Here is a 25874-nt window from a genome sequence, read left to right on the forward strand (position 1 = left end):
GTGACACTGAAAGCTGGGTACAGGAATTGCTGTGCTGGAGTGGCCACAGCAAATCAAGGAAATGCCCGTGAATCTGCGCTGACTGCAGGTGCTTGCTGATCTGCACTGCAGATACAGTTACCACTTGGATAAACACCCCTTCTGGTATTTGTTTTTAAATCATAAAAGTCTTTGAACCCAAATCTTGGATCCAAGCTAGGGAAAGTATTGATTCAAATGTCACTTCCGAGCCTTGTCTGCGGAACAGGCTAAAGAGTATCCAAATGCAATGCTAAAAACTGTGGATCCAGACTTTCAGATGTTCTCTTTAACTCCCCCTGTTTATGTTCACACCAACTCCGCTCCATTTATCTTCACTTGCTGCTGTTGCTGTTCAATTTACTATTGTAAGCAGCTGGAGTCAAGAAAAAGAACTAGCTGAAACGGGGTATTCTTGGCTGTGGCTAGCAGTTAATGAAGCCAATTTCTTCCCCAGTACTCCTTTTGGGGAAGAATCCGGTTACATATGTTGATATAAATCTCAGTAGTGTCATTAAACTGATGGAGCCACAATGAGATTAGAATCAGCATGCAAACAGATAATAAAACAGACCGCAGTATAAAATTGCAGAAGTGAGAAGTACGGCGATTAACTGAAAAGAGGGGCAAGAAAAGCATTTTGAAAATCACTGAAGTGGGACAGGCTGTTGCCCCAATGCTCTTGTCTTCTGAGTGACTCAAGCCGACGGTGCTCTGTGCGAGGGCGTGGAGTGACGCCTGGTATCCCCGATTTTGGCACGCGGCAAATCGGCCGTTCCTGCGCAGGGAGGGAGAACGCGCTGGTCGCGTTAGGGAAACCGGAGCTGGCAAGGGTGAAACTTCCCAAGGGAAAGACAAGATGCTGTCATTTGATGACTTGATAAAAAGGGAAATGCTGACACAGCCTAGAGCTCATACTGCGATAAGAATTGGATAGAATTTGAATTTTATTTTTTTTTGAGAACTACCTGATTTTGAATTGTTTTCTGCTCTGAAATGAATGAAACCAAAACATGCTGAAATTTCTCATGATGTGGAATTGAAATGGCTTTATTTTTGGCTCAGTTGATGTTTCACACATCACTTTTTGGCTTATTTTAATCTTTGAAGCAATTAAATTACTCCTTTATATAAAATTTATGGTTTTAAGAGTTTTGCAAACTGAAAAAACAAACATACTCGTAGTGAACATAACTCCATACAGTATTTCAATATTTTGTCTCTGCTCAAACTAATACTTTTATTTATATTTTATTTATAATAATATGTTTTAATTAAATTGTGTAATGCCAGAATACTTTAACAAACCCATAATTTTTTGTTGAAAGGCTCTCTGAATGGAGAAATTATCCAGCATCTCTAGGGGTGATTGAGCAGCATAAAAGCTTCAGAAACAATAATATTTTATTGATTTTTGTTTTGAACAAATGATTTTACAGATCTGGTGGCAACTAGAGAAAGGCTCTGTGGTCTCATACGAGCCCCGTAATTATTGCAAATATCAGTGTACTCCTGGCCACAAATGACATTTTTTTCCCATGTTCACTACTTCTTGTCTTCTCATTTATTTGTATTTGTTATTGTCAGTACAGTTGCTATGTCTGGCTTTAGTGAAATCGATTTTTCTTAGCTACAGGCTGTAGAGTGTCCCTGTGGTTTTTATTATAAGGCAGTTAATATGACCTATCTCGAGAAAGAATTAGGCTGATTTTGTAAATCATAATTTTTCCTGCACAGCAGGGTCCGTAAAGCATAAGAATCTGAATAGCCTGGGCTTGATTCTCCACCAGCCAGATTTATGTGCGGAGGTTTCACACGTGGGTAGCCTTTTCAACTTTCTTTAAGGGAGGGTATAAAGCATTGGGGGGGGGCGGAAATCTTTCTTGATCTTCCATGGGAAATAAAAAAATAGGCTAAGCTCATCACATTATAATTATGACGTTAACCCGTAAAATAATAGAAACCCACTAGCTTTTAATGCTAAACTGTGAAGTCCTCTTCCCCGTTTATACACCCTTACACCAGGTGTGACTCTGTGAGGGCCCTGAGAGCATCCCCTCTCCTGCAGGCTTGGCTGCCGGGGCTCGGGGCCAACTCAGCCCCCACAGCCGGGGCTGTTCCCCCTCCCCTCGGTGGCCTTGGGGACAGGTTCCCAGGTAGCGCTACGGAGGGGCCAGGACCAACTTGACGCCCCCTTCCCACAGGAACTGCTTTAAGCTGAGGCTGTAGCATTTTGGGTCCCGCCGCATCGCAGCGGTGCCTGTGCCTGGCCACGGCCCCTGTTGATCCAGACCCAGATTTGGACCTGCAGCCTCTCTTCCTGGCCTGACCTCAGACCTGCCTCATCACTGGGGACTTGCTTGGAGACCACTGGGCTGTGTCTGACTCTGGGTACCATAACCAGCCCTGATTCTGACCCTCACTTGCTTAACTCGTGTTCCTGGCTTGACCTCAGACCTCGCCCATGAACTTGCGTGGTGATCTGGCCTCTTCCTATGACCTGACTACCATCCCCGGGTCTGCCCTGCTCGCCTCGCTCGGGGCCCTGCCTTGCCAGCCTGGTTATCATGCTCGGCTCCATCTCACCATCCCCTGGGGAGCAGCCGTCCTGCACTGTGCCCTGACAGACTTTTGCTACCGAGAATACTTTTTTTTTTTTTCTGATGCCTTTGGGTTGTCTCAGCCCTGCAAGTTCATTTACCCTCTGCAGTTACCTTTCCTTCATGCTCTTACTGATGGGAGGAATTAGAGAATGAAAAGCCAAATTCTTTTGTTGGAAAATGCCCCAGTTAAATTTCTTTTTCTAATCTATTCTTGTGCTTTCTTAAAACTGAGAACTCCAAAGATGAAGACTGTAATAAGCAATTTATTTATTTAAAGATCTTACACAAATTGAAAGACCAGGTTGCCATCGTGGCCATTATTTTGTTGCAGGTAGTTGAGGTGACTGGATGCAGGCTAGGCTTTGGTAGGCTTTTTAGGCAGCAAACGCTGGAGGATGGCATTTACCTCCTTTGCTTCTCCTGGGCATGAGTCTGATAGAGAAAGTTCTTCAGGAAAAGGGAGAATAACTGGTCCAGTGATGGGTTTGGTCAAATCTGGTTTGTCTACTTGAGTCTTTTCTCCAAGATCGGGCGTAGATCCTACAGCCTCAGGTGGAACTGGCTTTCCATCTTTATGTTCATTTTGACTTTCTCTTAGGTTTTGGAAAGAGATGTCCTCTGTTGAAGGGGGTAGAATTTTAACGTAGCCCACTGTTTTTTCTAGGTGTGGGGAGAAAGGATCAGTTTCTGAAGGGAAAACTTGTTGATTCTGGCTGGATTTTCCAGGTGTCTGATTAGCTGTCCCCTCTTCAGTGGCAGAATCCTAAGTAAAAGGCAATAAGCGTTATCTATGTTGAAGCCATTACAAATCCTTTCAGCTATGAAGAGGGTCACCCTTCACACTAAGGACCTGCTGCAATTCCAATCTGCAAAGACCAGCTGCAGACCCCAAGCTCAAAGGACAGACAGATGGAACCACTTACGCCAGTGGAGATGGGTGCATGAAACTGGGGTAACCACGCAGTTATTGCTCTTTGCATTCCCCTTGTTATTTACGATTTCTTTGTAAAGCATTCTGAACACATTCTGTATGATTGACTCTATTCTATTGCCTTTTTATCCACCTAGCAACAGTCTCTTTTATCAAAAGAGAGATTTCTTCCTGACTTGGCCTTATCACTTTCTTGAAGCCCATATCTTTGTGAATAAAAAACCCCTTAAAAATGGCTGGGCTTTCAAGAGTTCAATTCTTGTCTTGTAAAGGAGTATTACTCTTGCAATATTAAGATTAGATTAAGAAATACCTGCAGATTGTAGATTTCACAGGATATTTTGACAAACTGTTGATGTTCGAAGTCACTGTTTATTACAGAGCCTTTGCAGAAACCTGTTTTCTGGAAGAAGAAAATGCAAGCATTTTTTCACATTGTAGCACTGATACTTAGCTCCTGTCTTGTAAAATAAGTGATTATGAAAGGCTGAATAGTTGTAGCTTCTACGTGTATTTGTAGGGATAAGCAGCTTGGGCAAACTTTTATTTTGGGATTGGCAAGCTTACAAAGGCAGGCAGCATTTTGAAAAAGGCTTTATGTTTGTAAAGGATGGTTCGGTAACGTGGTAGTAAAAATAAGCTGGCCGCTTAAGGCCCAACTACAACAGCACACTTACGTTCTGCTGCAGCAGAATATCCCCGTGCAGGCAAGTTGTATAATAGAACATAATATTGTTTTTTAGGCAAAAACATTTTCACGCCATACTAGTGAAAGAAACCATGAAAAAATGTTTCTAATAGTTGTGTTTTTATTGGGCTTGTAGGTAACATGGCTTGGATCCCATTTAAAATGGGGCTTGAAATGTTATCTTTTGGCAGCGTGCCCATTCAGTCTTTCAGTTTCTCTTATAATTTTTTTCCTTAGCTCCTAAATGTTTTCCTTAGCTGGCCTGATTGTAGTATGAATATACTTTATGCATTGTTTGTGATTTATTGTCTATGTCTGTTTACTTGGAAGAAATCCTTAAGAATGATTCAGTTTTGTAAGGCGATGGCTACCCTGCCTTTTTCTGGATGGTATTTTTTTTTCTGTTTTCTCTGTTCATGGACTTCTAGGTAAGAATTCAGAACCCTTACTGAAATGTTTTCTCTATTCTAAAGCAGTTTGCACAGTTGCAAGAAAGTACAGAGCTACAACCTGTAACAAGACACCTGTGGGCTTTGATTCTTGTCTGCAAAGAACCAAAGGGCTAGGCTAAGTATTCACTGAGGAATCATAGTGTCTGAAAAATAGATGTTTATACAAGGAAAAGTACTTACAGCTACTTCTTGTGAAAGTGGCTTGCACTTGGAGATGTCAGCAATCGTTTCATTTTTGGAGCAGGATGTCTCCCGAATCAAAAACTCCACAAAATACGAAGGACCTACAACCCACTGTTAATGAGAGACCAGTGGCAATTAGACCCTGTGCATGTGTCAGGAAGAATCCTACAGACCTTGAAATAGATGTAAAACTCCTGATAGGTGTGGAAGGAGCAGGTTATGCTTGGGGCATTACTGTTAGTTGTATTACAGGAGAAGTGCTGCTTTATTGCCTGGTTATTTTTTACTTCTTATATATGCACAATCCTGGTAACTCATGGATTAGCTATAGTTGAAATTAGTTTGGTTTTTGTGATGTTAGCATCCACATAGAACTACATATCCAAAGACCCTCTTTGATGCCTTGTTGATAATTTCTGGCTGCTTTAATGAACAGGATCACTTCTTCTATTTCTGAAATGCAAGGACCTCAGGGTTGGAAAATGGGAGTGGTTAAATACTGTATTGTAGTAATACCTAACAGTTTGAGACAAAGACTGAAAACCACCTTATTGTGGTAAATGAACAGCGTTTATCCAGGAGATCATTAGCTCTCTGTTAGTCTAAAATTAGTTTTAAACCATGTTTAAAGTCATTCAGTGAATTACAGGTATGTGTTGGAAGGGATGACTGTGCTTTATTAAATACTTTCTATTAGGGAGTCACTAATTCCTGGTGGTGGTAGAAGAAAGAGCTCACAGTGAAGCTTTCCTAAACATTGGAATGCAAATCTTTGTCTTGAGTTTTGCATAAAGCCCTTATTTTGCAATAAATGTAGTCAAAGTCTTGGATCAATGCAGATCCTCACTTCCCAGAAGAATTCTGCATGGAAGTATTCTCTGTACTATACAGATAAAAATTCTAAACAATCTGTAAGACATAACAAATCATATGAAGTATAACAGCTGGATCCTTACTTCTTGAGAGCTAAAGCAAGTCAGGTAAGCCTTGGCTTACCTGCATTGAAGCTCTTGTGACATTGAGGACAGAGAAATAATGAGTTTGTTCACTCTCTTCATTGAATTTGGCAAGGCTTTGAACAGCAGCCTCCAAATATTCAGGCCCAGTTGGACAGGCATCAACTGGGCAGTCAGGGCATATTGTCGAAATATACCTGGGTGGAACTTTTTATTCAAACAAAAAACAATGTCAAGAAAGCATAACCATAAGAGCATGTTGATTAGTGTAGGTCACTGTAAATGCATCTCTGCCCCCAACCCTACCCACTTACCCTCCAGTCCCCTGGAGTGACAATATGTGGCTTGATTCACTCAATGATTTTGAATCTTTATGAATTTGCAGACCCATAAAAACGTTGCAGTGGAGGCAGAGACACTGCAAAAAAAAAAGCTCAACCTACTGACAGTGGGCTTGCTGTTTTTACTTGCCTTTCACAAACCCATAAAAATGCTTTTTGGACCAGAGGGTAAAAGCCCATATAGAGGCTCTGATGGGTTTCCCAGAGATGAAAACAGTTATTACTGCACTGCTTTGAGCTGCAGGACCACACTGAACTTATGATCACTGACTTCAGAAAATTAGGGCAGCTGAAAGCTAATGGAGATGCTGTGGTGCCATAATTGCAATTAAAGTTTAAAGTAATGCTATATAGCGAAGAGTGTTTTTCCAATCCTCTTTTAAAGCGAGCGTGTTAATTAGACATACCTGGTTGTAAAATGCACTCGTAAGTATTCAGATGAGCAATATTTCTTGCCTGATTAATGTAGATAATTGCTTTGCATTGACCATAAACCTAAAACAATATAAACATTTAGAAACAATTAATATTGCACCCTTTGCACTGATCATCTAGCACCTAGACAGGGAGTGGTTCATTTTCTCCTTCCAGTCATGAAATTCTTTTCAAGAATAAAGCTGCGTTAATACTCAAATGGCAATGAAGAACACTTCTAAGTATCTCCTTTAGAAATAGAAGGCCAGATCTTCCCTTGGTGTAATTCTGAGCTATGTAGGTGCAGTTCTTGTCTGCAGGATGGCCTACACAAGGCCACTCTTCTGGCAGCCAAGAAGTGCCCAGGTGTCACAGCGTGCTTTCCCTGGCCGTGCCCCGCACCAGGAGCTGGGTCTATGTCTAAAACACAGAGAGCTTAAACCTGGAGATCAGCTCAAGTGTCTGGATCCAGTCACCTGTCCTGCAGCTTCCTGCTTTTCCCTATGTCCATAGTAAGGAAGGAGAGTGGTAGGAAAGACCCTAAATCAGTTTGGTGGCACAGTAATATCACCCTTGCACGTAAAGAAACTCTGACTTTATGGCAGAAAAAAACACTGGCCTATTAATATCTATTGCACCTTTATTTTTAAAAGTTGAATGTATATTTTCTGAGTGTCTCTTAAATATTGCCACATGTATGATCAAGGCCTCTAGGACATATGTTTCTTGACTTCCCAGAAGCCATATCAACCATAGTCTTTGCACCCTTTTCCTGCTAAAAGCGCTGTAAGCAGAAGTGAGCAGAATTCTTTTTGTTTTTTCCAGTTTTTCATTTAAAAATGAAAACCAATTGACCTAAGAAGCAGCCCAGGATGATTTAATCATAATTTTTTTTTTTTTTCCCCCCCACATGTGAAGCTTCTTTCTCGTTATTCTTCACTTTTATAATTTTTTTTCACTTGTTCAGAATCGTTTTGGTCACCTGTAGCAAGAGTCTTAAATCACTTTCTGTCTTTGCAGCTTGTCTTGCTGAGCTTTCTTTCTTCTTCTCTTTCAGTACAATTTTTGCAAAGTTGTCAGAATAAAGGTGGAACTAAACTAAACCAAAAATCGCACGTTACATAAAAAGTGAGTTTCTTTTATTCCTTTCTTGATAGGCTGTCTTTAAAATAAACTTTTACAGTGTTGCTATAAAAAGTAAACCATTTATTCTAAATAGTGTCCTAGCATGCCTATTTAGTTATGTCTGCTTATTAGCTCTGGTCAAATTTCTTTTCATTTTCATTTTTTAAAAAAATCTTACCAGTCTATAAACTGATTAGAAAGTACAGAAGAAAACTGAGAACCTTAAAAATGGGTTTTGATTTCTTCTAAGCTCTGCTGCCTACTAAAAATGCATGTGTAGGGATTTTGCTGTCATCAGTAGTACCTGAGTAACTCATCATACCTGAGATTAAATAAGAAAATAAAATCCTTACAGTTCTATGAGCAGATCTGGCCACACAGTTCTTCCACAACTTTCTGCTGAGTACATGGCATTCCGTATCTACGACATCCAAGATGAGATAGAAGACAGAACCAGTGATCATCTGAAAACAAAAAAAGAAAAGGTCATATTCCAGTTTTGTACAGAACAAAGCAGGGACGCAGAAAAGGGAGAGATGGCGAAACACAAAACACACAGGTGGGACACACAGATATCCTGAAAACTGAACATTCTGTGGGACACGTTCTCAAGGGTGGCAAATCAGGTGAGATTCAGGGCCTGTTAGAACAGGCTTGGTCATGCATCTAGCCAGCTTTTAATTAAAGAACAGCCTTTTAGAGTCAGTTTTGTCCTGATTCTGGTTCCAAACAAAACACAAGAATAAGGACTAAATATGGTGATGTTCTCATTGTCAACTGCATTTTACGATTAGATTTGAAAGGTAGGTTATTTTGCCTTCAATAACAATGAGATGATGAAGACCACAAATAATAAAAAACTGCTACCATGGAACATTCCCAGTAGTCATTAGAAACAGAAATATCTTATTTCTTAGAGTCTTCTTCAAGTATGGATGCTTTGCACTTGCCATAAAGAGGCGATGACTGTGTTGATGCAGACAACTTAATTATTCTCTCAGATATCAAAGTGCTATGAGAGACCTTGCCTATCTACGTGGATGTCCCTGACTCGCTTAAAGCTTCAGTCCAGTGCTTGAGTTCTGAGCCTGTGCTTAAGCCCAGAAACCTTTATTCAGTTCACTGCAGCACAGGCGCACAAAGCAGTCAGGGCTCAACTTTTGGGCAAACGTGTTTCCATGTGAGAGACACACAGGGAAAGACTAGAAGTACAGCTCTGCGTATCTAGTGATTACGTTGTGTAGTACAGAAAGATGAGATGTTGCGTGGTGCAGCTCCTGGTTCTGCTTGCACGGTAGATATGGGTAAGCGCCTTTCCAGGATATTCATCAAGGATACAGCTTAGTAGGATCATCTTTTATTTTCTGTAGTGGAAAGCTGGAAAGAAGGCAGCTGTCATTTATAAAGAACTTAGATGTGAGTGTTAGCTGCGTGTTTAGGCTGAGATTATGCCTTTGCCGAAGAGGGAGAAAAACCAAAACGGAATGAGAGCAGTGTTCCTTCCTTCCTAGTTGATTTCACTGGTTTATGGAGAAAACGCTTTATGGGGCAAGTGGCTTGTAGAAGTCTGGGGCCAGTACGTGTACAGTTTTGGCTTCAGTTTTGATTTCTGTTTAACAGCAACTAAAGACCAGTCAAGAGGGCATCTAAAGGCTGGAGTACTGCTGGCTTTTTTGTTTTCATACTGCTTGGAAAAACACTAAGAGAGCTCAAGAACAGATATCTAAGGAGACCGAGTGATACAAACTATTCTGTCATGCAGTATAGAGATCTCTGGAAAGAGACTGGGAGGGTGATTTTATGTGAGCTCTACCATATATACTTGTAAATGTAATACTAAACCCTTTAAATATAAAAGAGCAAAATAAATAGAAAATAAATACAAAGAACGAGTAAATTGTTTTGTCAGCTTTGTCTCTAAGTGATATTCTTACATATGCAACTTATCATGCTTTATACCATTTTTTGTATTTTCATATCCTCTTTTTCCCCCCCCAAGTGTTCTATGAAGTAATCTGCCTACGCTAATCCTGAGGTTTACTTTTAAGTGTTGTTTTGAAGGTCGTGAAAAGATGAAAAGCTGTTTTGACAGTGAAGCTGAGGTGCAGCAGCACTGTGTACAGTGGCATGGCAGTATCCCCACACCTGGCTGCATAGATCCTTCTGTGGAAGGAACTAAGCATAATTTTCTGTTTACATACAAGGTACCTAAATACCATGATGATGTGTCTCCTTAATATGGTAGCTAATATAGGATGTCAGTAAACAGAAAGTAAGACTGGTCAGAGAGTAATTGCCTTTGCTGAAAATGTGTTTTTTGAGTAGTGCGGCATTTGGTACAAGCTTGTAACTTCAAATATATCCTCTACGAGAAAAAATATCACTAAGACTACCCTGCATGAAGAAGTAATAGCCAAGGAAAATGTGTATCTTTTAGGAGTCCCAAAGTTGGGACTGGTGACTTGAGTTTTCAAGTTGGTTGTTCAGGTATTCTGGAGGCAAAAGCACGCAGATATCTCATTAAAGAAATGTTCTTATCAAATGTGTTTGATGTTAGGTGGCTTTACTCAGCTGAATCATGAAGACTGATTGCAAAGCTTGGTGATCTTGGAAATACTAAATGCAGCCAGGGTGGACGGGATTGTATTTCCTGTTGCCTGTAGCTCTCTTGTATAATATCGGCTCTAATACGCAGATGAGGTTATTATAAAATCTGCTCATCTTTTTGTCTACCTGCTTCTGTATGTATCATCCTCCACTGGGGAAAGGATAATTTGGGGTTTATTCAGAGCTCAGCAGATCTCTGAAGGTTTCATTATCCTTATTTTAATTTTCATTAAAAGACCGTTATGCAAAGGCCTTTTGATATCTGCTTAGTATTGAATAAAAAACTTCTCTCTTCTGCATGGCCAAAAAGATTGCTTCTTCAGTGCTGCTGGTGCTAGGATTGCTGCTGCAATACATGCTGGGGAGCCTGGGAGCCAGAAGAGATGCGGCAGAAGCACAGCATCGCCGTTGCGGCAGGGTGACCTGGCGCAAGGAAAAGAAATTAAATATTTTGGCATGTTCTGTAATTCTGGTTAAGTGCCTGTCAGTGAAGTTAATCATGAGTATCTTGTATGAAAGAAAGGCTCTGTCCTACTTGCATGTGAGTTAATAGCAGATGGCTCATTAGTTTCAATTAGAGCAAAACTGAACCACAGGTTGCTTAAGGGCAGATATGAATCTGAAGTAACTTTGAAAATATTTTTATTCTGAGTATTGGTTAAAAAAATGTGAGGGAGGACTACTGACTGATAAAGATTTATTTTTTTTGAGGGGAATAGAAGATTGCATAAGGTTATTCCTGTCCATGAACATCCCTGACAGAGCTGACTGCTGCTTATGTACTCAGTCCCAGCAGCAGCAAAAATGTGACCAAGGGCTTAAATTGTCTAGTTTGTTATTGCGGTGTCTTGAAACGCCTTATTTACAGGATAAGCATATTGGATGCAAAAAATAAGAATAAAAATAAATTAAACCTCCAAATGAACAAAGAGCAAAGTACGCCCTAAGGCAGTAAGTTAAGTTTCTAGGGAATTAAGTGACAGACCAAGTCACAAACAAGGACCAAAATTCTCCTGTGCTGAGATATACTTGGTACAGGCGAAGGGAGAAGCAGGGAGATGAATGAAGTGGCTTACAGCATGCCTGCACCCATCATGCTGCACTCTAAGGTGGTCACAGGGGTGCTTTAATTATTGTCAGTAGGAAACAGCCCTAGGATGGGGGGCTAAGTCCCTAACTCCATGACTGGTGATGTGAATTCTGGGCCAGCTCAGAGGCATCCCATGTGGAAAAAAGTTCTCGAGAGACCTGACCCAGTTGCTTAGTGGGCACATTCTGTCATCTGAGGAAAGCAGTATAGAGAACACAGTGCAAAGCACAGTGAAGCGTGCATCTTTAGTGGTGAGATCTCAGACTGCTGGAGGCCGCAATGTGTCTGCAGAAACTACGTCCTTGTGAGAGCATCAAGTAGTAGTGTCATAGCCTTGCCAGTACAGATCTTAAAACATCTGGCGATGAGCCTGATTTTCTTTAAGGGTTCAGAACTCAGCCTTTCAGGTAAGATTATGGGAAGTGTGCGAGCATGGCAGGGAATGTTAGTAGCATGCTTCCACAGTGCCTTATGTGTTGTGGGCCTTGTGCACTCATTTCAGGTTGTCCCTAGCTAGTGCCAGTAGATTCAGCTGTTGTAACACAAAATAGTAATAACTTAAGCACACATAGAGAAATAAGATACTTGAGGATGTGGGAATGATATTCCATAGGTATTTCCAGTGTAATTTTTGCACTTGATCTGGTTTCAGATTTCTTCTAGAGAATAAGTCATCATTTAGAGATCTGTGAAGGAATTCCCTGGTCCCAAGCTGGACGTGTTTACACCTGTTAGTGCTTACATCTTCTGTGCAAAACACACGATGACTTAATAGCCTTTGCACTCCAACTGCTCAAGGCAGTGGGAGGAAGGTGTAAAATGAAATTAAATCAGAGTAGTGGTGTTCCATACCAAATTTGAACTGATGCCTGGAGCTATTCCAGGGGCAGGCAGCAGAGCATCATGACTGAGATTTGCTCTCTAATTGCCCACAGTGGTGATGAAACTGTTCCTAGTCATCTGTGCGTAAAGTTGACATGGCCTCTGGAGTCCTGTGAATGTAACTTTACATTTGCCTTTTGAAATATTTCTTAGTTCAAATAGATATTGCTAAGGAACAGTGATAGACACAGAGCTCTTCACGGGAGAAACAGATACAGAACAAGCAGGTAACTTACCTGAGGTTGTTCCCGGACGCTGAAAATTCGGTAGAGACTGAGTATGTAGCCTTCTTTTCGGTCAGCGTTGATCTGGCGAAGGGCCAGATCTGCAGCCTCCTCTACTGCTGTGTCATTGCAGGTGGGGGAAAGCAATGCAGTCGGTGCTGCTCTGGCAGGAGGAGAGGCAGCCCAGGAGCAAAGCACCTGGATGCCAAAGAGCAGTGAAAGAAGTGAAATCATTCTGCTTAGAAAACCAGTGCAGCAGATCAGAATGGTAAGTCAGTATGGAGGGGCTGACTGTGTGAAATAGCAGACTTTTGTAATGGAGCTATGTCTCTTCATAAACTTGTGTCCCCTTTTTATTACATACTGTCCATCACCTTTAAACCTACAGCTGCAACAGCAAACACTAAGTCAATGATTACAAGGTTTCACGAGAGTGATGTCGCTCCCTCTGAAGCCAGACAGCACTTTCTCCTTCTGGCTTCACATCTCCAATTCAGACTTCACTGAGCAGATCATATAACTTTGACCTCATCGCAAGGGACAAGAATATACACACAAAGCTGCTTTTGTAAGAAACCAGAATTGCCTAAATAAACCTAGGTGCAGGACAGGTCTGGATCCACCTCTGCTCTGTCAGTGGTCTAGTTCTGCTCCCCAGTAAGACAATGACAAAGCTCTCAGTAATTTGAATGGGAACTGGATAAGGGCCACAAGGGTGACTGATTTTACACTTTGTTAAATGTTAGCTGTAAACAAATATACTGACTCTGTTATATTCGATCAGTTTGGTTGGGATAGAAAGCTTGGTTTGGATTCATTCTTTGAGCATTTCTGCTCAGTTGGATACCTACAGATGAATGTTAGCCCTTAGCCCAAGCCATGCTAGCAAAATGCAGTTCACGTCCAGACAAAAAGCCTGTGGATAAATGGCCTGCTCAAGCTGTTAAATACTCTTAGATGACATGATAACAAGGCAATGTAAAGAATTAAGGGTTTCATCATGGTGTCTGCTTTTAAGCAGGAATTTCCATTGTGTTTATTTGGGACTTAACATTCACTGTAATTGAATATAGTAGCATAGATGTGGTAAGTTTTGTTCTCACCCCAAAGACTTCACTTCTGTTGGTGGGATTGTGCAAAATGAGCTGTTGTAAAAGGTTAGAAGAAATAGACAATAAATGAACCAGTGCTATCAAAATGGTCCTAGGCTATTGAAGGCTCCGTTTCAGGATTTGTTCCCTTTCAATGCCTTGACTCCAGCCCACTCGTCTTTTGTTGCCTAAAACTCTCAATTTATTGACACCTGCCTGGTATCTGACCCTTCGCTCTGATTTCCCTGAGCCCTGAACATTTCCTATGTCATTCCATTTCCCCCCAACTTCTGACTTTGGTCTCACTGCCGCATTGTGCAAAGTACTCTGTGAACTTGCCACCATTACATGCTGCTGCTGATGCCAAAGAGCAAGTCTTGTTTCCTTTTATCTCCTCCCATCTTAACTTTTTGGCTGCACCTGGTTTCAGCCCCTGCCTGGCAAAGTCTAGCTTTACATTCCTGTGGGTTTAGAGGCAGGTACAGTTGCATATGAACTCCACTGCTAATTCTAACATGCTGCTGCATTTTTATTGCCTGAGAACCAAACTTAGTGATGAAATAAGAACCATCTGAAACTATATGCTGAGAAGGGAGGGGAGAGGAAGGTAGCCCATAAGAAAGTTACAGACCTGGGGCTGATTACGCTTGTCTCTGTGCCAAAGGTCTGAAGGGAAGAATCTAGCAGAAAGAACTTTTTAAAGAAGAGAGTGTGTGTAACGTAAGCTGGAGGGTGAACTGCCTTCGTTTGACTTCTTGTAGCTGGTGTCTTCCTCCTATGCCACCTCTTTCTCTTTTTTGCCTGTAAATTATTCTTTTTGTACTTTGAATCAAGGAAAATGTACATCCAGTTGTTTCTCTGCCAGTTCACATCACCTTGCATAGCTGCCCCAGATTTAGTCCAGACTTCTCTGTGAACTGCAGCTACTTATCTCATAACTGCCTCTTGGCCGGATGATTTAGGACCTTAGTTTTCTATCTTGTTCAGTGTTATTGTCTCCCTTATATTGTATGGCCAGAATTGGCTCAAGGAAAAGAGTCTCACCTGCTTAATCGTTAGCTCCTTGGCTTCTCTAACCACTGCCACAGCCTACCCCAGTCTAAATTGTAGGAAGCCTCAGGAGAATCATAAGGAAATTGGTCCAGCAATGTCATTATTGTAATTATTTTAGCACTACTCAGTGGTCTGCTTTCATTCCCTTTCAGCAACAATAAATAACACAATCCTGATGTGCCTGGAGACTGTGACTCTGGGGGGGGAGCCATTCACTGACCCAGCTGCTCCCCCCGTAGTATCACAGAGCCCATGCTAAGCTCTGCAGGTTTATTCGTACCTTTGGCTTGTGCCCTCTGCTGAATTTGGAGGTTGATTTGCCAGCTAAGAGACTGCACTGTGGTCACTATCGATTCTCAGGTGATTTGCTGAGTACAGATGAAAAAAGGTCATGGAAAATTCTGCCTGGAGAAACTTCAGTTTGCAATGACAGCGGGGTGTGCCTTGGGGCTAACCTGTCAGGAACTCCAGGCTGGAGACAGAGGGGAATAGCTGTACAAAGAGCTGTTACCTTGAAGATCTGGAGAAGTGATAACCACCAGTACTTGGGGAGGATCCCAGTGAAAGTCATTGGTTTTCTGCTAAGGGGCAATTCTGCAGTATTTCACCTTGAAGGATACCAGAAGCTGGGTAACCATTTCCCTGGCCTTCATTTTCTGTCATGGGAGTCTCTGATCACAGCTATCTGCTGGATGACACTAAGTACCTTTAGGTTTGAGGGTTGCGCCTGTGTGAGTGAGGAAGGAAAAGTGCAGGTGAAGGATGTAGTTGTGTCTATTTAATACTACTATAAAGTTTGGGCTTTTTTTTTAAGTTTTATATGTTGTCACTTTTTTTACTGATGGTATGAAGAATCTCAGCTCTTTAGCCCAGCAGTGCTCAAAGCATGTTCCTCTGGGGGACAGCAGAACCTGTCCGGGGGAATGTCCATAGAGAGCTGGGTGGGACTATACATACAGCCAGGATGACCTGCAACAGCACTGGGGCTGAAACTCCTCTTAGAAGACTTTGGTTGGTGGCAGAGGTGGAAAACTCAGACAGAAGGACAGAAGGGGCACATGGCTGCTAGACTGAGTCAGCTCATGTATCGCCAGTTGCTTTGCAAACTTGGGGTGAGGGATAATGTACAGACTGTATCCTGGAGGGAAGGGGTACAAGGGATGAATGTTGAGAAACACTGCTGTAGCCATAGTACAAGAACAGCAGAAGCAGCAATGCAGACTCGCTCACATTGTTCCTTGTGCCTGGGAATGCTTCCCCTGCGGCTAAAGGATAATAACTCATTTTCTTTATCCATACAGTACATGGCATTTCTATGGAGATGGGTGCCAGTTAGTACTGGCTGTGTCGGTGCCTCTTATAATGGGGAATTGTTATATCCCTGACTCTGTTCTTTGTACTCTTCCTCCCACTGGAAAGGAAAAAATTTCTCTGTTGAAGTAGCTGACCTCAAAACATGGGCACAGCTGGGAAATCTGAGCATGTCCAGCTAAAGCAGCACATGAAGTACATATGCTGTAGCAAAACAGGGTTTGAAAAAGCTGAAAAGCATTGTCAGCCAGTGATACAGACCTGACAAAACTATTCATGCTGCATTTCAGGGAAGGAGGCATTTGGATTTTATGTATTGCCATTTCGTAGCACTCATTGCCCAGAGAATCTATTACTAAGGTCCAGGTGCGTGAATAGGAGGCCATACTGGGGGAAGATAAAGTGACTGCTTCAAAGCAGTCATGGAAAATATATCCTGAAGAGGGCCAAATGTGTCCTTAAGAGAGCAAGAGTTAAGGAGAAAGAAGATGAGGTGCAGCTACTAACTGCAATCACAAGAGAGCAATTCTGCTTTTTTTTCTTCCCGCTTTAGGAAACAACGAAGTAGTTAGGCCAGGTGTAGGAGAACATCTGTGAGGTGTGGAAGCCGCAGATGTTCTGCTACATATCCTTGCTTTGTGTGGTCGGAAAAGGCAACAAAAAAATGCAGCATTTCTGGAGTTCAGAGATCCCCGTGGGCAGGGATCCCTTTTATACGCATACTGTTTCTGCCATCAGAGAATTTTCTAAGCCTGGAAAACACTGTCTCTTCTATAACTTAGTGCCCACTCCATTATAGACAAGACAATTTGTATGGTTTGGTTAAGGCGGTTTCTAGCTTTAAAAATACAAAAGCTAGGAAAACTAATTGCTCCAGGTGAGTTAAACTCAGGCTCATGTTTCTGATGTTACAGTAATGCAGATCATAATAGTAGTCATTTCATTAAATCTTGTACTGTGTCACCTGCACTGGGATGGGAGGACCTTACCACTTCAAGACATTTATACAGCTTAATACTAGCACTTTTTAAATGAATGGCTGCATGCAGAACGTACTGGAGTCCCTGCCTTATAGAGAAGCAAAAACTCCCTGAGCAATTGCCTGCGACACACAGGAATTCGGCGTATTCTTGAAATGTGCGAGCTGGTGCCTTCACGAGGAGAGCTTGTCAGCTGTATGTTGCCATCACGTTATATTATGGCTTATAGAGTCTGGGCTGATTTCCCTTTTTCTTTCCCCTCCATGCACCCAGTTGAAGCACTGGTGCAAGTGCTGCCGGCTTTTCCTTTCCCCCTTGACACGGCAGAGTAGAACCCTTCTGTACAGCAACCTGTTGCGCTGTCACCAAGAACAAATGTTAGTTGTGTTGCTTACTGAATACTGGAAGGTTGTAACTAAGAGAACAGGATAGGTTATTTGAAACAGTTCAGAAATGACATGTGTTCTGCAGCTTTTTCTGCCTGCATGATAATTATCTTGTAGCGAGTGCTGTTCCTGGTTAAAGATTCATGACTGTCTTTGAGACTGCTCCCCCGGGCCTGCAGAATTCCAGTCTGCCTGGCAGTAAAGATCCTTCTGGCCCCCATCCCTTATTACTTCTCCACTTAGAATAGATTTTGCTTCTAACACATGTCAGAAATTCAGGGAAGATTTGACTGCTAGGACAATGGTAAATTGCAGTCACTGTCTGGGTCCTATTATATGAGATACATGTATGTAGTATATTTTTATTCCCTTGAATTGGTATTCCCTCATATGCATGCAGGCCATACAGTACCCTGTGATCATACTGCACCTGTGTATCTGCTGGAAGACAGAGAATACACATGTGTTTGGCTGGAAGGATTGATGCTCTCAGCCTGCGCAGCAATGAATGCGTCCTGATTCTTTGTTCTTTTCACAGGCATGGATGCTCTTATGCCATGTCCAAAAGTATTGAGGTACTTCTGGTGGATATTAAAAGTAGGTACATGCTAGGAAACACTACAGGTAGAAGGGAAAAATACGTTTTTCTCCTGCCACTTCTTTAGTGTTATTGGTGTGTGATCAAAAGAAAGGACTGACCTGATTTTCCGCAGTGCTCAGCACCCACACATCCCATTGAAGCTGATGAGAAGTGCAGGAGCTTACTGTTTTTGAAATCAAGCCCAGAATATGAGTCATCGTGCTGTGAAGGAGATACTTGACAACTAAATGAAAATAAATACAGATAGAAGGTACCAAAGCATTTCTATTGACGATTTTATTGTGAAGTAACCTTTCAGGTGGTGTTTCTATCACAAAGCTACAACTGTTGTAGAGCTCTTACAACAGTTTCATTGAAACAATATTTTTTTGTATTTTAGCTAGAGCACCCCTGTATGTAGAGAAAACAACTGCTATATGTCATAATCACCTATATTTTGAAGCAGGCCTTTGCAAGATCCTGGCCATGGCTCTGCCCTCTGGAGGGTAAACTCATTTGGGGTCAGGCATTCCCACCTATTTGCACCTGATGTTGTGGTCTGTGGGTTCCTGGTGCTGCTGCACTCCGATCCTTCTGTTATCTGTATTGCCATGTCTGTAACACAGCCTATATCTTGAAATGGCGAATCTTCCCAGGGCATGGAGGAGGAGGAGGAGGAAGCACAAAGCTAACAGGGCGAGGTACTTTGTCATGCTGAGCAACTTCTGCAACTGCTCTCTTTGCTACAGCTTTTGCTGAGAGCATGGAAGTAGGAAATTCTGAAGAGCTGGATTCAGATGCAACAGGGTTATTGTGGGACAGCCTGAGGTTATGGTTTGTGAAGCCTTGTACAACACTGGGCAGCAGTCCTGCTGATGTGTCTTGGCCTGGTTGAGAGTAGGTAACTCCAGGCTGGAAAAGAAAAACAGTTTATGTTCAGTGACTTGGGGCTTATAATAAATATACAGGTCGTTGATATCTTGTTAGGTACCCTGCTCCTAACTGGATACAGGTCTCCAACCCAGGTACAAAATGTTCCTGACAGTCATAGAAGTTCGATTTCCATTTGAACGTATACACAGGAGCCCAGGAACACATTTTTAATACCCAGTGGATCATCAGCACCAAATTCTGTGCTATATGAACTTTCAGGGCCACCTGTGCAGCTGGTGAAACATTCAAGACCAGCTGTCTTATTCTTTCTTTCATATACTTCCTAGACAGCTAATTATTATTGTGTTACCAAGAGCTCTGGTCCGTAGGAAGTATTCAACCACCACTTAGCCCTTCTAAGACCAAATAGAGGGTGAAATACCTGGAGAGCACTCGGGTCCAGTGCGTATATGTTTCCCTCCTCTTGCTATAGCAATGCAGGTCAGGCTCCCTGAATTCAGTCATGTCTAAGGACTACTAGCAAAAAAACCCCAGCCGATTTTATCTGCCATAATGGCTCACTTATATTTTACATCTATCTGCCCCTTCCCCCTAGCTGAGCAGAGTTTGGTTCCCTTTGCCCTACCAGACACGTGAAGCTCCCAGATGGTTAGGAGGAAAAACCGTGTCAAGCACAATTGCAGAGGTGATATAATTCCTGGCACAGAAAGCCATAGGATAATCAGGAGCTACCTTACCTTGTTTTTTAGGATACAAAGTTAAACTCAGGTTATCACAGATAGGTAATGCAGTCTACAGGGAAAGAGGTAAACTCTGCGTGACTGCTTCTAACAGTACTAGTAGGCTAGCATAATACTCTGGAAAGGAAGGGAATATCTGGCGTTGGTACCTGATGTCCATAGAGCTGGCAGTCCGCTCTGAGGTCCTGTGAGGGGCTCATTACCATTGTTGCTTTGCAGAAACCAAAATTCTGGAAAAGCAGAACATAGTCAAGAGAAAAAAGTTATAAAATAGAGAGGACCTGCATTACAGTTTTTGATTTCAGTACATTTAGAAATAGCTACATCTTCTCATGTTTTATCTGAGCAGTAAAGTGCTTGCTTTCTAGTCTGTTGGACTCAAAAGCCAAGCTGTTTATTGCATAACCAGCAAATAAGTGAAACGCCTGTATTCTTCTAGAGTAAGATCTTTTGTATGTCTGGATATGAGGGAGGGAAAGAATATATAGGAATCTAGGTAAAAGTTTCCCACCCACTAAAAATGCCTAGGACTCAATTTTGTCAGAAATAAAAGAGGAATTTTAGCATGATAAAGTACACAGTATAATTCTTAAGAGCCTATATTTCAGAACAAAGCATACTGACAGCACTTAAACTGTAGGAAGGCGGAACAGTCTGCCCTTCTGTTATGTGTTTGTTACTGTCCAGTACAAAGAGGTTGATTTTTCTCAGGTGCTCATGTTAAGAAGAGTAAACAATAACATATATTCTGTTGATTAAAAATATTTTGTGTTAAGGACACTTTGGTCCTCAAGCCTTTTTGAAATATTTTCCAATACATCAGGATTCAGTCCAGGTATCTCAGAGAGAAAAGAAAGGTGTGATATAGCTTTAGGAATTATACATTGAAAAGCAGATCATGATGGTATACACCTCTTGCACTTTCATCCTCACGAAGGTCTATTCCCGCACAAGTGCGGGCGCATCACAGCGTGCCGCTTTTCTACCTCTGAGCTGGCAAGATCAGGACTGATGTGCTGGCATACTTACAGACTTATCGTCAGGCAGCAGTTGACAAGCTTCCACATTATCTTTAGCTTCTTCTGCTGAGCAGTTTGTGGCAGCCACAGCAAACTCCACATAGACAGTATGCACTGGGTGATGCTGATAAAACAGGAAAATTGTTTAACTGACTTTGCACTGTGAAACTGCAGAGCTCCTGAGAAAAGATAAAAGGCAAATGTTGTGGCTTCTAGCTCTGCATCTCCTACTGAGGTGAAAGGGAATCCTGTGGCTAAAATGACACAAAATGCTTGGGAAACCAACAGCAATTCAGTAGGGCAAATTAGAGCAAGCTAGATCTGTTTGCAAACACAACTAGTTAGCACTGCACAAGTACCACAGAAGAAATATTCTGTTTAGGTGGAAGGCTAGACATAGTTCTAGCAATTACCTGTATATTGGCTCTTCCGATCTCAAGGAGTCTGAGGTAAGCATCAGCAGTTTTGCTGTTGTGGTCATTGAGCACAGCTGTAACAGCTGCCAGAACCTCGGTGTTGTTCAAACTTGCCAGCAGTGGGCAGCTGGGGCAGAGCTGCAGAACATCTTCACTTGAGTCTGCAGGAGGAACCAAACGCATTATGTTTCGATCAGATTGGAGGTTGCTTTGAAAGGCGTTATAGACCTATTCAGTCACACAAATCGCTGATCGTCTGTCCCAAATTATAGCGGAAGGAATTTTTGCAGTATAGTCTACAGATGGCAGTATTTCGCACACTGTTGCCATCCCAGTCTTTCTGCAAGCGAAAGCCCTGTGGACTTCAATAGCACATTTTGAATGGTTTTACTCAGGTTTTCATCAATTCTCTTTCTGGCAAACTATCCATGACACCAATGAAAAGATGTCTCAGCTCACACAAGGAATAGCAGAAAAACGAAGATATTTGAATTTATTGGAATGGTGTTTGCATGGGAGTGTTGTTTTGAAAGCAGTACTGAAGACATCTTGTACAGAGCAAAGAGACCTCATACAGAGCATGCAGAATAGAGATTCCCATTTCCCGTGGCAATACTGAAAATGCTGGGTTTACTAAATAAGCTGCATCTGGCAAAGGGGCTCTGAATATCAAAAAGCTCCAGTAAATTCAGAACAACAAGGAATCAAATTCTTGAGGCTAAGCTCCTGAGTGACAAGCCTTGGTACCAGCAATCTCTAGGTCAAATCTGGGACTTAATCCCCAGACAGTCTTATAGTACCTTAATTGTCATAGTAAAGAGGAGCAAAGAGAGAGGGCTGGGTTTGTAGGTGAATGAAATCAGAAAAGGGAAAAAAATCACTTTCCCAACAGCTGGGTTTAGAAAACCCATTAACTGTCATCCTTTATGCCATACGTATACACAGCATTTTAGAATCAGAAAAGCTAGTGAACTGTAACCGCTGCTATAATAATACTCCAGCCTCTAGATTCAAACTTAAAGAACAAAGTCTTTACCTGCATGTGAGTGGCATTTACTAGCAAGTACAGATAACTTTCCATCCAGCTTCTGCAGCTTCACATCACAGTCGCCCTCAACTGCCTAGAGAGAGACAAAAATCAAAGGGTTACATCGTTCAGATAAATAGGAATTTCTGAAAAGGGCAACTATTACTAAATTCAAAAGAACAGATCCTGGCTGAGTGTTCCTGGCAAAATCGGTCTGATTGCAAAGGCACTGCTAGGCAGTCCTGGAGTCTGTGATTTTGTAAAAGGCAGACCAGAGCTGCAAAATTTGGATCGAAATCGATCTCTGAAGTGCCAGGGTAGCCAGATTATGGATGTTTGGTTCAGGTTCCTCTCTTATAAAGAGCAAAGACTATGAATACTTATGAATTAAGACCTTCTGCAGAGCTGTTTGATAACATTCTCACTAATCTCGGCTGGTCAGTGGCCATGGTAACGGCAGAGTGTGCTGCCGTGTGTGAGCTGGCTCGCAGGCAACGCGATCCGGCAGGGGAGGAGATGTCAAAGGCAAAGCTGGAGTTACTGGGAAGAGGGAACAGTTAGAGTTACCTCCCACAGGATGGAAAATGGGATCTGAGCCCTGGTGAATACAGGGGTGGATCATGATTCAAATTTAGTCATGAGCTCTGTGAATTGGGCCCCATTCTAGAAACAGCAGGCTTAAATTGTCATTTGCTCCCTCTGCTTTCTGCTTAGAAACCAGAGCTGCCTGTACTCAGACAACACTTCCACTGCTTTGGTTAGGGAAAGCTTTTCACAGTTGGATCACACTTGCATAAGAATAAAATATTTGAGGCCAGTAAATTCCAGCTGAGCATTACTGTGAAGGCAGAGCCCTGTCTGAAGGGAATAGCTCCTCTGCAGTCTTGACTAGGACTAGGTGGTTAGACTTGACAGAATTTCACTAGGTAACACCCCATATATAGCCAAAGGAAGGTTGTGTTTATGTGGATTCACAACCTGCCCTGTCTACAGTTTGCAATGAGGCAGTGACATCTGGGCTGACCACAGGGGGCTGAATCTGGAGCCCCAAAACAAGCCCCCATGGCACTCGTGAACTGCATGTGGGATGCTATGCTGGCAGTGACCTGTCCTCTTCACATAACAGGACGTGAAAGAAATCCAGGAGTGAAATCCTTCATGACATGAAGGCAACCAAATCAACAAGGAGGTTACAAGTGATTGGGTGATTATAGGCTGTTACAGTGATATAATCTTTGCTTGGAAATCTAACTGATGATAGCCTGGCCTCTAGCATCAACATATTGAACACGCACCTTTGGACCGAGCTAGCAGTGTTTTAGATACTCACATGTTGCACGATGCTCCTCACCGTGCAATTTGCAAGAGGCGTAGGGCTGAGAATGTGGCACGTGGTCTCTAATAAGTCAAGTTCAAGAAAAATTATGTCATTATTCAGCCCCTGGAAGAAAAAAAAAAATAACAAAACGGGAATCGTAGTAATTACTTCACAAAACATCACTAGATTTCTTCTCTGGGGCTGCACTGTGGTCTGTGTTGCTGACTGTCATTGGGTAGCTCCAGGTAAACACTAGAGTAACTGAATAGGTCCTTACTATTTAACTTCATAAAAAACAGGACCCGTTTTTTTAGCTAGAGTAAGTCAAGATAGTAACACTGATTTTTTTCTAGCTAAGGAACTGGCCCATAAATTTTAGAAAGTCTAGCCTGTATGTAGTGGGTCAGTTCTCTTAAGTTAAATTGATTTTATCTTGTTGGGTAGTTTTAAAAAAATCAACAGCTGTCTTTGTTGATGAAAAAACTTTGTGTTTCTATAACCAGATACCAAATAAGCACTGGTACACATTGGCCTGTCCCATTTAGTCCATTGGAATGACACTGAATTGCACCAGCTAAGTTCCAGCCCCAATACTCATGTTGTTTATGGACTGCAGGATCTTTTATGGTTGTTCCTGAACCTTTGCAACTATAACGGAAGACATGTGAGTGAAAGGGCAGAAGTGAGGTTCCCTAGCTCCAAGATTGACTCTGAGGTTTGAGTCATGAGCGATTCCATTTAAACCAATGAAGTTATTTTAGTGTAAAAGTATTAAATATGAGCACAGCAGTGTCACCAGTGGTTTTGTGTGGGTAACTGTGGGCATGTTTCTAATCTCATTCACGTCTGTTTTAGTCTCTTGTAAATGGCTTTGATATCCTCTCTCTCATAACTAGTAGAAAACAGCCATGGAGTTTCATTCTTGTTAATATTTGGGACTGTTTTCAATGTTTTGAGAGAATCAAAGGTTCTGAATGGGTGTATACGTTGTATTAATGACCATTTCTGTAGCCTTTCTAGGTACCTACAACGATGGCAATAGACGTTAGTGAAAATGAGACTACAAGCCACAGTTATTTCCATTCAGCTTCCTTGTCAGCTCAATGAGATACTAGGTAAAATTAATGCCTGCTGCAAAATCACTAATAGCATGGAGTTATGATAGGTATGCATTTAGCCAATAAATAATTACCTGCATCACAAAGATTATTCTCACAGTTTTTTTCCAGATTAGCTACTGGGCTCATGAATCAGCACTTTGGATGATCTGCCCTAGCAAGCATGCTGCATTTGTAAACCAAGCCCTTTGTAGCATTGTACAAAAGTATCTGAACATTTCTGTCTCCCTTTCTGTTCTGCTCTTTGATAGATACATGCCAGTGACCTGGATTCTCAACTGCTACCAGGTGGCATTGCCCCATTTAAATCAACAGAGCCGTGCTGATTTACCCCATGTGAGGATACAGCCCTTGGCAAGGTTTGTTGGTCATTTCCAGGCATCTCCAGGTTAACATGATGCTCTGCCTGCAAGCTCCTCACTTACCTGGGGTAGCACGCGGATATTCTCAATTCTGTTTAAGGCAAACTTGTATCCGTGATGACTGTGGCCGTTAATATAACTCACAGCTACTTCAGCTGCTGCTTCAGATTCTGGGTCATCGCAGCCCAAGGGAGCAGGGGGAGCTGCTGGTACAGCTCTGTGAATTGGAAGCTGAACAAGCAATATTAAAGCTACTAGTGCCTTCATGGCACCCGAGAAAAAACGATCCCTTTCAGAAATAAAGATCTAAGAATACTGTTCAGATGGTAGCTAGGTAGCTAGAACTGGGGTCTCATTTATATAGTACATACCACAGACTTTGCATGAGCGCATGTCTGATATTTGTCCCAGTTCCAAGAGACATCGCAAACAACAAAAGAGAAAAGTAAATGTTAGGACATCAAGCTGACTGATTAATATTGGCCAAAGTAAATTTTATCAGGTAGGATATTGCAAAGTCTGCTAAAGCAGCTAAAGAAGAAAGCGTCAGCAAAAATGTAACATAATTTTTAGACGCTTTTCTACCAATCAAATACAGTACATGCAAGAGGAATGTGATCCCTCCTGTTAAATGTGTAGAGATGCTAGCTTTAATTAAGCTTTCTTGTAAACAGGACACGTTCTGTTAGGGCCCAAATCTCACCAGACGCCAGTCTAAACTGTGAGATCAGTAACATGATAAATTAGAAAATGGAATTTGAATCAGTTCTAAGGATCACATTCAACAGTAAATGTAATTATATAGCAACTTTTGCTACTGAATTAATTTGGAATAGGAAGTGAGACAGTTTCTAAACCTTTTGCATCAGCTCTTTGTTTCTCTGAATAATCTGAATACTTCCAGTAGTTCCTGGAATTTTATTTTGTAAAGCAGGCATCTTGTAGAAATTTTTCTGGAATACGTTGTACAGATTTGAGGATTTGGCATAAGATCCTAAAGGGCACAAAAGTGTTTTAAGGAGCATATAGCTGCTTAAATGCTCAGGAGTGCTGGACCCCAGCTTA

At 41.9% G+C, this 25874-nt stretch overlaps 2 protein-coding genes across 2 annotated transcripts; both read right to left on the reverse strand.

The window, feature by feature from the left end:
- Positions 1–2976: 2976 nt before the first annotated feature.
- On the reverse strand, positions 2977–12748 carry LOC309593882 (fetuin-B-like; the record flags this gene model as incomplete). Its single annotated transcript, XM_082319019.1, has 7 exons — positions 2977–3384; positions 3866–3955; positions 4873–4986; positions 5872–6038; positions 6580–6667; positions 8065–8175; positions 12527–12748. 7 exons carry the CDS (start codon positions 12746–12748, stop codon positions 2977–2979), a joined length of 1200 nt encoding a protein of 399 aa, XP_082175145.1.
- Positions 12749–18542: 5794 nt separating this feature from the next.
- AHSG (alpha 2-HS glycoprotein) lies at positions 18543–25076 on the reverse strand (the record flags this gene model as incomplete). Its single annotated transcript, XM_082319238.1, has 7 exons — positions 18543–18827; positions 19699–19779; positions 20579–20692; positions 20982–21145; positions 22021–22105; positions 23342–23452; positions 24873–25076. 7 exons carry the CDS (start codon positions 25074–25076, stop codon positions 18543–18545), a joined length of 1044 nt encoding a protein of 347 aa, XP_082175364.1.
- Positions 25077–25874: the final 798 nt, after the last annotated feature.

The sequence above is a fragment of the Platalea leucorodia genome (assembly GCF_965183815.1).
Source record: "Platalea leucorodia genome assembly, chromosome: 8".
NCBI lineage: Eukaryota > Metazoa > Chordata > Aves > Pelecaniformes > Threskiornithidae > Platalea > Platalea leucorodia.